Source organism: Stegostoma tigrinum, chromosome 2 (assembly GCF_030684315.1).
Source record: "Stegostoma tigrinum isolate sSteTig4 chromosome 2, sSteTig4.hap1, whole genome shotgun sequence".
Classification (NCBI taxonomy): Eukaryota; Metazoa; Chordata; class Chondrichthyes; order Orectolobiformes; family Stegostomatidae; genus Stegostoma; species Stegostoma tigrinum.
In genome coordinates this window covers 87960838-87978123 of record NC_081355.1, presented here as the reverse complement: position 1 = coordinate 87978123, position 17286 = coordinate 87960838, and the positions used below count along the sequence as shown (strand labels likewise).

General features: G+C 39.2%; 1 protein-coding gene across 1 annotated transcript in view; it reads left to right on the top strand.

Moving 5' to 3' along the window:
• The window catches only part of galnt12 (UDP-N-acetyl-alpha-D-galactosamine:polypeptide N-acetylgalactosaminyltransferase 12), an 80971-nt gene that overhangs the window by 48224 nt on the left and 15461 nt on the right, over positions 1 to 17286 (top strand). The window contains exons 4-5 of the mRNA XM_048521073.2: positions 5194 to 5379; positions 16785 to 16902. Of these exons, the coding sequence (XP_048377030.1) occupies positions 5194 to 5379; positions 16785 to 16902 (304 nt within the window). The remainder of the gene's footprint in view (positions 1 to 5193; positions 5380 to 16784; positions 16903 to 17286) is intronic.

The following is a 17286-nucleotide window of genomic DNA, read 5'->3' as shown; positions in this document are numbered from 1 at the left end:
TTTTTTGGAAGTGTGCACATGGTATCCTGGCACCTTCACCCCTTGTCATCTCTGGGGGTATAGGTACTTCATGATAGTAGATGGGGTATGTAGATGGCTGACAGCTGAAGAGGTCTATCTAATAAAGAGATGGCTGATGACACCTCGATGCAATCTTTTCATGTGTCGTCAATGCTACCGACTTTGGGATACATTCTTGCATGACCATGCACGAATGCTGCATCCAGACATGCCACACAACACTCCAAGAGGTTAGCTACTCTCTCAACAAATTATCTCATTCACTTATGTGCCAAGACATGGTACAGCTCTTCATGGATTGTGATACAAGTGTATAAGATAGTTCTATGATTATGGAATTTGGGCTTCTTAAAAATGGGCAGATTTTGATTTCATTTCTGTGAAGTTAATTGTATTTATAAAAGAACAGAAAATTATTTAGAACAATAACCTAAGTACACAATTTCAGAGAAAATGTTCAAGGATTCCATTTGGATTAACTGATAGTATGTTTATGGTAGGCAGAGAAAACAGACTAGGGGTCACTTGTTTTATCGTGCCACATGTTACTATGTTACACTTAGATATGATTTACAGACTGAAGCTTTAGGAGCCACTATACCTTAATACCATTCAATTTTAGTTCATTGTCTCATTGATTTTTTTTTAACCAAACAGTCAGTTGAACATGTTATACGTGGATACTTGAAAGTGGGATTTGGTTCAGGGTAAAGTTCTATGTGTACCAGATGTGTGTCATAACATGTCTGAAGGAGCAGTTTAGAAATATGTGGTTAGATAGATAACAAGACATTTATTTAGCAACTGAAACGATCAAGGACTGCAGACATAACAAGGTCTACATGTCCTTGCACTAAACAGGAGCTGCTTGTCAACAAAATATTAAACAATTGAACAGAGTCCAAACTTAACCTCATTCCAGGATGAATAAACTATTTCTGACTCAATGATGCATCACTGTGGCATACTGTCTTGGCAGCCTTCCTGGTCACTGCTCTGATTCTCCTCTTCAGGTGATTGCTGTTGTTTCCCATTTCTGTCTGCATCCATGAAAACTTCCCTCTTTGCCTCCTGTTACAAAGAGCTCAGCATACCACAGTGATACAGGACACCCTTTCTGGGCTATATTACAAGACTATTGGAGTGATCCATATCTCAAAGCCCCATCTTAAGGAAGCATGAGCAGCACTGTATCTTCATTCTGTGTCAGAGTGAGGTTTTTGTAAAGATGTCATGAGTCATGCCTGGTTCCCAGCAGCCATCCCTGTAGGGCCTGAGAAGCTTGAGTTCTCCAATGCTTACAGATCATGGCAGTTCCAAAGGTATTAGGTTCTGACCTCCAAAATTCGGCAACATTTAATTTGTGCATTGAAGGAGTGTAAGACTTTGCAGAGTTCTGCAGGCTGGTGATACAGCACTATGTGTGTCATCAATCATAATCCTGCATCTGGGGGAGTGCTCACGATGGTAGAGAGTCCTACTGCCTGGACTGCTTTTACTGTCCTGGTCATGAGAGGAAGCATGAATGCTATGATCTGGAGAAATTTGGAGTTGCCACTGTGTGGCCTCAGTTGCAGTAGGATTCAGGGCAACCGTGGTGTTGATGGTCACTAGGGTGGTACCAGTCCTTCTGAGCTCAAGTCCCACAGATAATATGGTTTGGCGATTGCCTAGGACATTCTGAAACAAAAACATAGTGCCGAATAATAGAGTTGAAGAAAATATGTGGGACCTGTAGACCCAAGATTTCTTCATTCCCCTCCACCTGCTTTGTGGACATTTACCTCCCACTTCTCCCTGTGGAGGTTGCGCAGCGCCACTGCGGTTCTTACTAGTGGGCTTGCTTGACCAAGTTGTAATTGCTGTCATGTTCTGCGTTGTTTTTGGAGTTGAAGCAAGGCCACAAGGGTTACATCCATGGCATCGTCCTTGTCAAATGTGTCAGCAGGTAATCTGTGGGCAATATCTGAAGGATGACATAATCTATTGAAGGAAGTCCTGGATCCCCTCATCCATCACAATTAACCTCCTGTTATGCGCTCTCAGTGCCATGCCAAGGAGTTCGGAGGTATGTCACCTTATCAAAATGTGTATTGCACAATCATTGTTTTCATGCTACTTTGGAGGAGTATAATTCTACAGTAAGTCACCCTGGTAGCTAACCACGACCCTCACACAAAAATCAAAGGCCCTCCCACGTATCAGGTCATGTAAGGATGTAACAACTGAAGACTCGTCCTGTGCTCTAATATTTGTTGGTAACTTCTGATTCTACGTTTAAGTGCTTTAGTCTTATTAGGCTGTTGGTCCATACAGTGTAATACTCGAGTAGTTCAGGCCATAATTCTTAAAATGCATTTTTAGATGTGAATGAATTGAAACCAGATGGATACAGTACTGAATCTGTAGAAGCATAATTATTGCAAATTCCCTGTGATGGGGCCTCAAATTTTAAAACACCTATTATGCCCCCAAAGAAGAATAAGTAACTTAGTCTGCTCATTTGGCACCTGGTGTCAGCTATTTTATGTTATTATTGTGCGATTGACATTTGATCTGACATGGCAATGTTCCAACTACTTCACATTGGGAGTGACTTGCAGGCTGTATGACAGAATTTTCACCTATTCTTGTGTGATGGTACCTGGAGTTCCTACCACCTTTCAGTTTCTTCCCCATTGTCATTCATTCCCTTTACATACTATTAATGTTCCTGCTTTACCTCTAGGCCCGTCATATTGAAAATTCCCTTGCCATTGTTGGCCCTACATCTCCCAATGTAGCGGCCAGAGTAACTGTGTGACCTGTTTGAACTTCCTATCTTCCACAGCTTCCAAACTTTACCTCAATCACTGGATGGTCCATTGCCCTATTACTGATGTTATTCCCTCAGTAATCCAATATAAGAATACCCATCCCTAGAGTTGAGTTATTCACTTTCCATGAGGTACTGACTTATAAGACCAGATTGCCAGGATTGACCATGGTACACTCCCCCCCCCGCCCCCGACTGATTTTTGCAGGACAGCCCTGACTGACCAGTGCCCATGGACTGATGTCCACATGGCACCCTGCCTAACATTTGTAATCCTCAGAATGGTTGCACTTGACCTGTAGGGCTGACCATGGAAAAGCTCTTAGACTTGGCACGTAAGCCCCAAGTGATTTATAGATTTGGACAAGCCCCTTAGCCGAGTATGAAGATACCCCCAGTCCCTCATCACCCCATTCAGCATTGTTCCTTTTTTGACTTTTACACATTGCCATTTTGAATTAAAGAAAACTCCCGGGCACGGTAATTCTGTGATGTATTTTCCCATGCTGTATAAATTGTTTGCTGCTTTTTGAAGTTTAGCATTATGCATCTGTCCTAGTGAGTATAAGATACAGAGTTTAGACAGCTTGGTTTTTTTTAAGCATGACTCGAATTCTGCACTACTAAGCTCTCATTTTCTTATTATTGTATAAAATTTGTGGAAGTCCTCCTTAGACTTGACTAGCCCTTTCAATTTGCTATTCTCTGCAAATTTAGAAATTATAATTTGATTACCAGGTCTAAATCACAACATAAATCTTGAACAAAATAGTTCCTGTACTGATCCATGTGGGGTTCCAATTCTTATCTTCTGCCATATTGAATAATTATGATTTACCTTTCTGATTTCTGTTTTGTCCATATATATTCAGTTCCTATTTAATTTTTTTGATAATTTGATTATTTGTCTTTGCCTTCCTAGGTTTCTTCCACCGCTGTGTTCCCTGTTCTGTCTTGGTTCATGCCTCTTTTCTAATGCTCCAATTTCCAATATTCTGTCCATGTGTTTGATTAGTTTTTAGTTTGTTTCCATTGTTAACTAAATAAATTATGTTGGATTTGGTGAACACAGTTTTAAATTCTTCCTATTGCTGTGAGTTGTTATTGTGGCCTAACATTATTGTTTTGTTTCTCCAAGTTCTATTCTCAGGCCTGTACCAGCTTTCCTGCAGCCTAAATTGTTATGTTCTTCTCAATCCTGAACTGTATAATGTATTGTGATCTTCCCCACCTCAATGTTCCCCTATTTTTAGTTCTATCAGTTCTATCATCTGTTTTGATTCATTACGCATTGCTAAATTCTTATAGCTAATCCTTTTTAGGTTGTAGAAGTCTTGCCCACTTGTTGGAATTTTATTTTCTTATCCACACATCTCTTCTGACTAATGATTACCTTGTGGTAGTTGAAATCCCCAGAGGTGATAATTCAGTATTTTTACTTACTTTCCAAATTTGTTCACACATTTCTTCCTTTTGTCCCACTTCAAAATTAGGTGGCTTGTAAACTAATCCCATGAGTGTCATGATTAGTTTACACCGTTTAACTCGATTTACATGGATCCTCTTCCTGATAGCTTTGTCACTTTTTTATTTTTACTGTCGTTAAGTCATTGATAATAATTATAGCTTCTTCACTTACTCATTCTCCCTTGCTAATTTTTTCTCAACCCTGTGTTATACAATTCCCATCCTGAATTTTTTCTGTAGCCATACCTCTGTAATCTCTCATATCTGATTTCTTGCAATGCGTTCACATTTGGATCCCCATTTTGTTGGACGCTGTGTTGCTGATTGTGGTATACATTTTATCTTTTTCTCCTTGCCTATAAATCTGTAATGAATAGCAAATTGCATGAAAAACTATTATACAAACTTTAATTAAAGGTATACCACAAGATTACTGCATTAGTAGAGTACTGTGGACTGTCACTCAATATACTGTTGCTTATTTTATGATGTTTACTCAGTAGAAAACATTTTTATTTTACTTCATTGTAACAACTTCACGAATGCTGAGTGGTTATATAATGAAAGCTGCAGGTATTTAATCCATGAAATTATACTTAAAGCATTTTGTTACATCTCCTTAAATTGCAGTTTTTATTTGCAATTCACAAATGGACAGTGTACAGCCAATGTTGGCCATAAGATGTGTCTGAAGGTATTTTTCGTACTGTAGTAATACTTATTTTCACAATAATTCTCAGTTCAGTTGTTAAATGTGATGTTTAAGAATGGACAACATATGTTATTTGGCATCATTTTGGCTCAATACAAGATCCTTGTACAATTATTGGAAATTTACAATGCATTTCAGTGACTTGTGGTGATGCTTCATTTATGCTTTTTTTTGACAGAATCAAAGAAGAAGAAACAGCTGTGGTATGTCCCGTTATTGATGTCATCGACTGGAACACCTTTGAGTTCCTTGGAAATTCTGGAGAGCCGCAGATTGGTGGGTTTGACTGGAGGCTGGTCTTTACTTGGCATGTAATTCCTGAGCATGAACGGAAACGAAGGCGATCCCCAATTGATGTTATTAAGTGAGTTGCAGATTCTGATTAATAGGATTACATATGGGATGATTCCAGTAATTCCAAAAACAGAAATAACATGTCCAGGCAGAACACTGCTTTTGAATCAAACAAAAGCATGAGCGATGATATTGGTAGATTTTCATGGCAGCATCTATACCAATCAGAGTTGACTTGCCAACCATTCAGCACCCTTTTTTTCATGCAGTATAGATTTTTCTACCTGACAAATTTGGTATTCTTGTGCCTGAGCTGATGAGTACCCACTTCACCAGCAATTTACTTTTTATCAGTACTGACTAAGTGAAGTACGATCAAGTGCCTCAGTCAATATTATAAACAATTCTTACACCAGTTTACTGAAGTTAAATGTGTGACCTAACTTCTCAGTTAAGTTTTAGGGTTATGATGTTGGTATTTTGAAAACTAGCATTCTAGAAACTGTAAATAAGACATGAAAGCAACATGAACTGTTAGGTAGCATAGCGAGTTTTGAGAAGATTTGTAGCTCAGGTTGGGTAGCATGATAACCCAGGCACTTGAAACCATAATGAGAACAGATGTATTTCCAGATTTATCCTCTTGGTTACAGAGCTGACAACTTCTGAATTTTCAAAGCAAATTTAACAGAAGATAAGGCTACAGCTTGCCGTTAGTCTGTTCTATTCGTCAATATCACCTATTCATTAGATAATTAATTTTATTTGAATTGCCATGTATAAGATAGGAAAGCTCTAGACTATCCCAGGAAAGTTTTACATCCAAGTGATAGAGCATTTAAAACCACAGTATTGATGATTTTCTGATGCGTATATGTTTTTCTTGTGGAACTGGGGGTTAGATTCTTGATAGGCAACTTTAAAGATTTGTGTGCCTGATATAAATTTGTAAACTGATCTCACCTAATGTCATTGCTTGCAATGCTGTTCAACCTTGATTTTGGACAGGATTGAAGACTCCACAAGTCTGCAATCTTGCAGGAGTTTGACTAACTTGCTGAATATCAATCTTTTCTAGACCAACATGTCTTAACAGATGTAGTCTGTGCGGGAGGTTCCTTTTCTTTATTTGAGCTGGAATTGTTTATGTTTGAAATCTTAATGCGGTGTTTAAATTCAGATTAAAATTGGTTGAAGGTTTAGTGTTCTTTTGATCTCAAGTAAGTTGGAGTATCTTGCAGTGTTAACTGAAACACCACACATTTTTCAATACACTGTAAATTTATTCCAAGGCCTAACACACAAGTGCATTTTAAAATAGTATGTCACTGTTGACAAAGATGAAAGCAACTATAATCTGGTCTATTTTAATGCATGGATCCAATTTTCAAATTTGCATTTCTTTGAAGCTATCTACTGGCAAATTACATTGACAAATGTAAGTGTTACTTTGATAGTTTTTGGATGGGGGAACCTGCAAATGTATTTGCTTTGGAGACAGTTTGTGGTCACTGGTAACATTTCCATTTTGAAAGATGTTTCAATGCTTCCATTCTTTGAATTTATTTTTCAACTGTAGACACTATTGATATATGACAACTAGTGCTCAGTTCTTCTGTATTTAATGAAAAGTTCAAGAATTGATGTGTCGATTAATGGAAAGTGCATCTTTGCATGTGTTTCAATAAAATCAGATTGATATTATCTATTTAAAATTTTGACATGGCATTTCTCGGATTATAAATAAAGTTAAAACTTCCAATGAATATCTGAAGTTTATACTAAACATATGTAAAAATAATTGTGCCAATTCATGGAGACAATCATAGACAACATTTTAGAAAAAAATGTCTATTATGTAGGATATTTAAATTTTTAAAATATCTGCCTTTTCTGACAACCCTTGTACAGTGTGTCTGTATTAGTCAGTATGGCTTTCTAGGGATCACAGTACTCAGGCCAAAAGCAATGACAAGGTTGTTGTTTACTTTTTAATGGCAAACAGCAATGCTCTCCCTGTTGCTGTACTTAGTTCTTGTGTTTTGTAATTTATTTGGTATTGTCTTTTCTACAGAATATCTTTAGAGAGAAAATGTGGTGGAAAGCTTTCTATCAAGAGTAAAACCAGTAGCCCTCAAGCCCTAATAGATAAAACTACAATATTTGTATTGTATTCACTAAGCAGTTGGCAAATGCTACAACATTGTAAAATAGTAAAATGCTACACCTTGCCCCCACACCACCTCCCTCACACCTATCCCAGGCCCCAAGATGACTTTCCACATTAAGCAGAGGTTCACCTACACATCTGCCAATGTGGTATACTGCATCCACTGTACCTGCTGTGGCTTCTTCTACATTGGGGAAACCAAGCGGAGGCTTGGGACCGCTTTGCAGAACACCTCCGCTCGGTTCGCAACGAACAACTGCACCTCCCAGTCGCAAACCATTTCCACTCCCCCTCCCATTCTTTAGATGACATGCCCATCATGGGCCTCCTGCAGTGCCACAATGATGCCACCCGAAGGTTGCAGGAATAGCAACTCCTATTCCGCTTGGGAACCCTGCAGCCCAATGGTATCAATGTGGACTTCACCAGCTTCAAAATCTCCCCTTCCCCCACCGCATCCCAAAACCAGCCCAGCTCTGACCCTCCACCCACTGCATCCCAAAACCAGTCCAACCTGTCTCTGCCTCCCTAATCTGTTCTTCCTCTCACCCATCCCTTCCTCCCACCCCAAGCCGCACCTCCATCTCCTACCTACTAACCTCATCCCACCTCTTTGGCCTGTCTGTCTTCCCTGGACTGACCTATCCCCTCCCTACCTCCCCACCTATACTCTCCTCTCCACCTATCTTCTTTTCTCTCCATCTTCGGTCCGCCTCCCCCTCTCTCCCTATTTATTCCAGAACCCTCACCCCATCCCCCTCTCTGATGAAGGGTCTAGGCCCGAAACGTCAGCTTTTGTGCTCCTGAGATGCTGCTGGGCCTGCTGTGTTCATCCAGCCTCACGTTTCATTATCTTGGATTCTCCAGCATCTGCAGTTCCCATTATCACTTGTAAAATAGTTGACCAGGTTCAGAGATTTTATATTGCAGGAGTAAACCTTATTTTCCTGCAACAAATTGTGGTACTGCAATTCCTTTTATCTTCTTTCCCTTAAAACTAGTACTTGGAAATAGTATTACTTAATTTTCAACACCTGCAGTTTCTTTATGCAGCCAAAAAGTAACACACCTTAACTTTTTGGGAAATGACTGAAGACAAAAATAATCTGAGTATTTGATATTTGATCTCATTACCATCTCTGATTCTGTGTAGAACTCTCACACTTGCCCTGAAACAGTCTTCAGGAAACTTGAACTTCTTTCACAGCAAGCACGTTTCTCCTGTCTGGGGCTGTTGGTTTGCTATAAAACCCCCATTTGTCTAAAACTTGAATAATGCTATCTCATCTGTGCAAGCTGTGTATGTCACACACCTCAACAGAATGACTTTGACTTTGAAAGGTTAATTCTTTTTGTCTGCTTGCTTTCTGTTCTTCTTATATGAATATCCTTTAGGGAAGGAAATTACTGTCCTTACCTCACCTGGTCCACATGTGACTCCAGAATGATGGCAGTATGGTTAACTTTTAATTTCCCTCTGAAATGACATAATAAGGTACTCAAGTGTACAAAAATCATACAGAAAAACTAAAAAGGAATTAAACTGTTTGCATTGGGTTTGCAGTGACTTGGGCACTGGAAATTGCAGTCTCGTACCCAGTGCAGTCAACACTGCAAAGTCTACTTTTTCCATCTCAGGGCTGTATCAAAATTAGGAGAACAGTCCTATAGACTATTTAAGAAATAGCCTAAACTTCCCTGTAAGGTCTGATTTTCAGAATATCACTATGTTCAAGGTTTCACTGTCACCATTCCTTGGTATGTCCTGACCCACCAGTAGGACAGACTCAGCAAAGGTGGGGAGTGCTGTGGTGCAGGTCAGGAGGGAGTTGTCCTGGGAGTCATCAATATTGTTTTCTGCTGTAGTAGAATCTCATGGTAACTTGTTAAACAGTGGCAAAGAAGATTCCTGTTGATTAGTACATACCAGCATTCATGGGCTGATGAATATGAGCACAGCTTGGAAGAAATGCTGAAGGTAGTGAGGGCACAGAATATTCTCTGGATTGAGGAATTCCACTGCTGGCTGACCTTGCTGCATCCTGGAGGATATAACTAGTAGTCTGGGCCTGTGCGGTGGAACCAAGCAGGGCCAAAATTCTGGACTTTGCCATGCTACCTATTGCAAATATGTCTGCTGATGACCACATAAAAAGAAGTGACCATCTCTCGGTTATTGTGAAGAACAAAATCCCACCTTTACATTGAGTGTTCTCTCCATCATGTTGTGTGGCACAACCCTCCCATTGAGTAGGATAATGTCAGAATGGATGAATACACTCAACGGGACATCCCTCTGGGCCATCTGTAGCAGAATAATTGTATTTGCTCACAGTCTTTAGCCTTATGACTCAGAATATCCCTTATTCTACTTTGACAATACAACCGGGATTTCAACTTACCCAGAATGCAGAACGGATTCCCAAAAACTGCATTTGGCATTTCTCAAAATGAGATGACATTCTGGTGAAATTAAGTCTTGGACTTTTTTCATGCTCAGCAGTGGAAGCAGCTCATGACTGATCCCACAATCAATTAATGAGACTATAAATGGGGAAAAAAAAAGTACTGCTTATAGCAATGCCTAACTTAACATGATCTCTGTGGTCCATTTTATGACATATTGTAAGTAACAATTTCTGCAGTCCTGTTACATCCGAGAAAGAATGTTGGTGAACAATTAAACAATTAATAGGAAGAGGAGAAAGCTCCATTTCACATCCACAAAATTGCACCCTGAAGCCTTTATTCAGTCCTTAAAATGTTTTTGAAACAAAAAAGCTAGTGTGCTTTGCATCAGTGATAATGGGAACTGCAGATGCTGGAGAATCCAAGATAACAAAATGTGAGGCTGGACGAACACAGCAGGCCCAGCAGCATCTCAGGAGCACAAAAGCTGACGTTTCGGGCCTAGACCCTTCATCAGAGAGGGGGATGAGGTGAGGGTTCTGGAATAAATAGGGAGAGAGGGGGAAGTGGACCGAAGATGGAGAGAAAAGAAGATAGGTGGAGAGGAGAGTATAGGTGGGGAGGGGATAGGTCAGTTCAGGGAAGACAGACAGGTCAAGGAGGTGGGATGTGCTTTGCAGTGTGGTTTTGCAAGTCTACGGGTTCGCTGCCTGGCAGTATGTAGTGATCACTACATTACATATGTCAGACTTGAGTGAATTTGATTTGATTTGATTTTGTGACTCTTGGTGGCAAGATTTGGCTGAAAGCTGGCTACTATGGTCCGAGTAACATTTTGCCTATAAAACTGAACACTTATGCCCTTGAATTAGCTGGACAAAGCTGTTTGACTACAGCTACATACGCTGGCATCCACCTGGCAATATGTAAGATTGTCCAGGCATGTCCTATTCACAAATCCAATCTGACCAATTTTTTTTGATATCCAAAGGCATTACCATTGCAGTCAGTATGCTGGAAGCTAAACTGCACTAGCCTTACAAATATTGTGATTGCTAGAGCAAGTCAGATGCTAGAAATTCTGCAGCAAGTAACTCATGATTTCACTCTCCAATGCCTATGCACAATTTATGAGCCACAACTCAGGAGTATGATGGAATGCTCTTCAACTGTGCTGGATGAGTCCAGCCCCAAAAACACAAGAAGCTTTTTTAGTAGTCTACAAGCAGGCATCTATACTTGTTTCTTCGTAGGTTTTGGAATACTGATGGTGGGGTAATTCTGCAGTCCGTTCTACTGGGACATGTTTTCTGGCAGGAATACTTACATTGTGTTAAGAAGTGGACCACAGAGATCGTATAAAGTTAGGCATTGTTGTAAGAAGTACTTTTTCTCCCCATTTGTAAGTGTTCTAGCGTTAAGATCTTAATGAGTTAGCTGGAATAAACTGCCGTACTGAGTTGCATGTATCAGTGGTCACAGACAGTCGAGCATTTGGGAGAGAAACAGTGCTGTTGGATCCTGTCCACAACTAACATTGACACATTTCAACAGCTCTCACTGGATAGCAGTCAAGATTGAGATCAGAGCCTCGCTATTCCTCCTCCACCTAGCTGCAAGGTGTAGAAGCCACTTGTGCAAGGAGTTATTTTGCCTGAGGTCAACAAACTCAATACGATGGAAGATTGAAGCTAAAACCTTCAATAGCAAAGTGGAAATGTTAAGCCCTGTTACTGTTTCAGAGTATGATTTATTATCCCCACTACTCCTGAACTTGTGATATGCAGTTTGTTAAATTAGAACGAATTTTAATTCTGTGTAAACTTAAATGGCAGCCTGCTGTGTGTGACACCATCTAGAATATACAACATTACAGCACAGTACCGGCCCTTCATACCGATCTGAAGCCCATCTAACCTACACTGTTCCATGTACGTCCATATGGAGGCATTTGTGAATTTTCTTGCTAACAACTTTTGAAAATACTTGAGCTTGTCAGCCAATTCATTTGAAGTTAAATGTGACATTTATTTGCCACATTTAACAACTAACCTTTACTGTGGGAAATAATGCTGAATTTCTTTGACCATATTCATCTCCCCTAAAATGCACCCCGGAGGGAAGAAAACTATACAAAGTCCCAGTATAATGCTTCTCACATGTCCTTTGAGTTGCCAAACCAACTACAAGTCATATTGAGAAAAATTGTCATCAGGTTGAGCAAAGCCAGCATGTGAGGCTACGTGAGGTGTTTAAATAATTGTTTCAGTGGCTCTGGATAAACTTTTTTTTATCTCTGTTAATGCAGAGAAGATCTCCTGTTGTATTCTTTTAAAATAGAACACACTGGTTTCTCTCTTTCATGATCTGTGCTTTTGCACTGAGCTGTTTCATTAATAGTTTTGTAGTAGTGGCTTCTTGTATAAATGCAAATTTAGTATTTAATAAATTATGTATATTTGTAATGTGTTCATTTTTCATATGGTATTGTAATAAATATCGTAAAAACAAGCCATTCACCTTACAGTTCAGGATGCCTTTTATATTTCACTGAAGCCTCCTTCCAGTTTTCCTCGACTGACTCTATCAGCACAGCCTTCTGTCGTCTTCTTTCTATGATCATCTAACTTCACTCCAGGCCCTTAGTCTTAATTGCTCTTTGTGCTAGATGAATTTGAACTTCTTGCCATTGCAGGTGTCTGTTCTGAAATCTGTAACAGATTTCTTGTTTACTTGCTCAGATTGCTCCTTCCAATTTTACTTTTGACCAAAAGTGAAAACACTGTCTACTCCATCAAAATTTTTCATAATTTTAAAGGTGGCCATTCCTTAGTCACCATTTCTCAGGTGAGAAAAGAAACAGAATGTTCATTCTTTCCTGATGGGTATAACATCATAGTTTAGTTACCTTCCTTGTTCAATCCCTTTTGTACTCCCTTTTGTAACCCTAGGTGTAACACGATAGCTAGAATTTTCACAGTACTGCAAGTGTGATCTAACAAAGGTTTGATGCAGTTTTAACATAACTTTATTCTACCACTTGGTTTGAACATGGGAGTAGGACCTTACAAGCCTGCTCTGTCATTCAGTTTGATCATCTGTCTCAAAGCTATTTTTCTACGCTATGCCAATATTCTTTGATGTCATTAATCTCCAGAAGTTTTTTGTCTTAAGCATGCTCAATGATTTAGCTTCCACAGTGCTCTGGAGCAGAGAATTCTAACAGTTTATCACCCTCTGAGTGAGAAACTTCCACCTCATCTCAGTTTAAATGGTTTAACCGTCATTCTGAGCTTATGTGCTCTGGTTTTAGCCTTAAATCAGGGGAAGCATCTACATCCACCCTATCTCATCTTGTAAGAGTTTGTAAGTTTCAATATAATCACTTTTTCTTCAGAACACTATGAAATACAGACCTGGTCTGAAATTGCTGCCCGTAAAATGATTCCACAATCCTAGGGATTTAACTCGTGACCTTTATTGCATACAGCGCTTCATCTATGCTGAGTGTATCTGTTTCTGAATAAAGGGACCAAAACCATACACAGTACTGTAAGTGAGGTTGACAAATGCTGTGCACAGCTGAGCAAGTTGTCTACTCCTGTACTCCAATTCTCTTGTGATGAAGGCCAGCACACTTTTTGCCATCTTAATTGTTTGCTGTCTTGTATGCCAACTTGAAGTGATTCATTAACAAGGATGACCAATTCCTTTTGTGCACTCGCACTTCCCACCAACTCCCCATTTTAGAAATACTCTGCCTTTGTTTTTCTATCAACGTGAACAACTTCGCACTTATTCATGTGATATTCCATCTGTCATGTTCCAGCCCATTCATTTAGTCTAAGTCCTGTTGAAATCTCCATGTAACTCGCTTAATATTTTTGTTCCACCTAATTTGGTGTCCTCAGAAAATGGTGTAAGCACTACAATTGTTTTTGAGATCCAAACCATTTACTGCCTATCGATTGAGCAGTTGTGGAGCCAGGAATGCCAAGAGCAACAGCCTACCACCTGAAGAATGATCCATTTATTCCAAATCTTTGCTTTCCATCTGTTAACCCGATTCTTATTCCATACTATTATACATCCCCCAATCTCTCGCCCTGTACTTTTATTTATTAATCTCATGGTCTTAATACAGGACTTCTGAAAATCTACATGGGTCACATCCACTGGTTCTGTTTTATCAATGCTACAAATGATATTCTCAAACACCCTAAATTTGTCAAGCATCATTTTCCTTCTGCAAATCCATGTTGTCACTGTCCAGCTAAGTTTCCAGCCAACATATCCTTTGTAATAGATTTTCCCCATCTTTCCCCACTATTAACATCAAAACCAACAGTCTGTATTCTTGCTACCTTTCTCTTCTTGAATAGCAGGGTTACATTTGCTACTTTTTCCAGTCCACAGGAATCTTTCAGAATCTGTAGAATTTTGAAAGATGACCACCAATGATGTTATCTCTCTGGCCACCTCTTACACTCTGGGTTGAAGCTTATCTGTTCCTGGGAATTTATCAATCTTCAAAGTGGTTAACTTTACATGTACTACATCTTTACTAATACCTTTTTGTTTCTTGCTTTTACATGTCCTTAGGTTGCCTGGTATGGGGGATTTTCTGTATCTCTTTTGAAGACAAGCACAAAGTAACTTTAGTTGCTCCTTCATTTTCTATTCTTCACTATAAATTCACTATTCTCGCCTGCAGTAGACCAATATTTGCTCTGGCTAACATTTTCCTTTTAACATTCTTAAAATGCATAAGCAGTCTTTGTTCTTTGGTTTATATTGATTTTCACATTTCCTTTTCTTAATCAATTTCTTTGTTCTCTTTTGCTGGGTTTTAAGTGTTTCCAATTCTGACTGCTTCAGGAATCTACAATGATGGCAGTGGCCATTCAAGCCTAATTTCTGCAGTTGATGGCACTTCTTTCACGTGGTCACCTAGGTCACCTGCAGCATCCACAACTTCCCACGTGGCACAGGACACACATTCAACATGTGCAAGCTGCCTTACCATGTCTCAATGTTAAAACAAGTGAAATAAAGTTATTAATTTAATTTAAGTTAAGGCTGAGGAAAATATTGATAAATCTTAACTGATAAATGTGACTCATCCTTCACACACTTAACCCACCTCTTTTCTCACTCTACACCGAACTGACACATTAACCTTATTCAAAATTCACTCTTTTTACCTCTCCTTGACTGTATGCCCCTCACTGATCATATGAAGGGTCTAGGCCCGAAACGTCAGCTTTTGTGCTCCTGAGATGCTGCTGGGCCTGCTGTGTTCATCCAGCCTCACATTTTATTATCTTGGATTCTCCAGCATCCACAGTTCCCATTATCTCTGCTTTGAAAAATCTGTCTCTTTTATAAATTATTTTTCAACAAATTTATTCAAAATTGTCAGGGACATGCCTGTGGCAGGTGCGACTTGAGCCCTGACTTTCTGGCCCAGAAGTAGGGACTCTACGCCTGTACAGGTGTAATCAAAACACAGTCTACAAAAGCCCATTAGCTGGCTGCACCTAATACTTCCAGGCAGTTCCCCCAGCCACGTCTTAACTAGGCTTGTGCCTGCTTAGCTTCATAGATGGTGTGTTTATAGGCTAGTATGGCTGTAGGCCCTGTCTCTGTTATTTTGTTTTAATCCTCCTGTTCAGACAGGTTATGACAAAATTCCACCTTAGGTGGGACTTGAACCTTGACCATCCAGCCTAGCGGTAGGCTTATTACCACTGTGCTAGAAGGCCTTCATCTCTCTCAAATAGAACCTCTAATTAGCTGACTTAGGTAACACCTTCTGACCCTGGTGTGACTTCCACATGCAACCTTCTGGTCTGGAACCAGATGCGCTACCATTGTGTCACAACCCCAGCCGCACTTGTTAGTTTAGCTTCTGGTAGAGAAATTAACATCAGTTGCTCCAACTGCTTTTAGCTGATTGACCAATAACTGTCACTATCAGGCAGTTCCTTGGTTAAACTACACAATGTAAATTACTTGAAGGTCATTAGTTCTATGGTTCTTCTTTATTTAAACTGGAAGAAGACTTTCCAGAAGTTACTATCTGGATCAAATTCTCCCTTCACTATATCTATGCCTCATTTGACCATCTCCTGGCTATGTATGACCTTACTTGCTAATTGAACTCTGTTGCAACCTTTTCAAGGTTTGTGCCTTTGTATGTTCAGATGCTTTTGCTGCTTCAATTCATTTAGGCTCTGATTATCCAGGTAATATGTTGTCCACCTATTTTTCTTAGCAAAATGTGTTTGTTTGTCAATTTTATGCCCATTCTGCAGGTTTATCAAAATCTTGTAATTGATTGCAGTCTTTCTCTGTGGTGACCATAATGCTGTCCACTCATCTTGAAATTGTTTTTGATTATAAATTCCAAATCATCAATATAAATTGTAAATAACGTTGGCCTGCAACACTAATCCTTGTGGGAACCTGCGTTTCACCATCTGCCATTCTGAATAGTTATCAGTTACCTGTTCTGTCAACTTTCTGCCTTGCAGTTAGTTAGTTATTAGTTCAGTTACTTATCCTCTGGCATGCTTAAAATGTTTCATTATTCCCTCATGTGATACCTTATTATCTCCTACTCTATTAACATTACATAATTTTAAAAAAATTCGCACAGTCATGGTATACTTGTATAGAATTTAGCTAATTGTTATGAGGTATCTAAAATTGTTGATGTAAGTTTTCATATATTATCTTATGATCAGCATTGCCAATTTTTTGATTGTGTCAGTAACAGGTAAATAGAATATCATTTAAAATTATAGCTTTTTGCTAGTTTGATCATATATTTTGCTGATTAGAATTGATACAAAGGTTTATTTCAGTTATTTAGAAATAACCTATCTCAACAGGTCTCCCACTATGGCTGGAGGGCTGTTTGCTGTCAGCAAGAAATACTTTGAATATCTGGGCACGTATGACACAGGGATGGAGGTCTGGGGAGGAGAGAACTTGGAATTTTCTTTCAGAGTAAGAATTCCATTCATCTTTAATTTCTAAATATGGGGTGTTAGCTGTAATGTAATTTCCTTTATCGTGCTTCGGAAGAAAAGTTGGATCATCTTGGATTAATGTTCGAGGAGAACTGTCCCACCAAAGACATACAGAGAAATGGTATACATTTAATGGTTTATATGGACATATATTTAATCTTGTGCTGCTTTGCAGTGCAAGTTGGGGTTGTGAGTAATGAGATGGCTGTAAATGTGAGAAGAAAATGCTTATCAAGACTGTTTTGCACGTGAATTTCCTGACAAGCATGTGATTTAGTTACTTGACCTCATTTCCTTGATTTAAAGAGAATGAAGTTGGTACAACTAAATTGAGTGCTGGTGTGCTTCATCAATTTATATT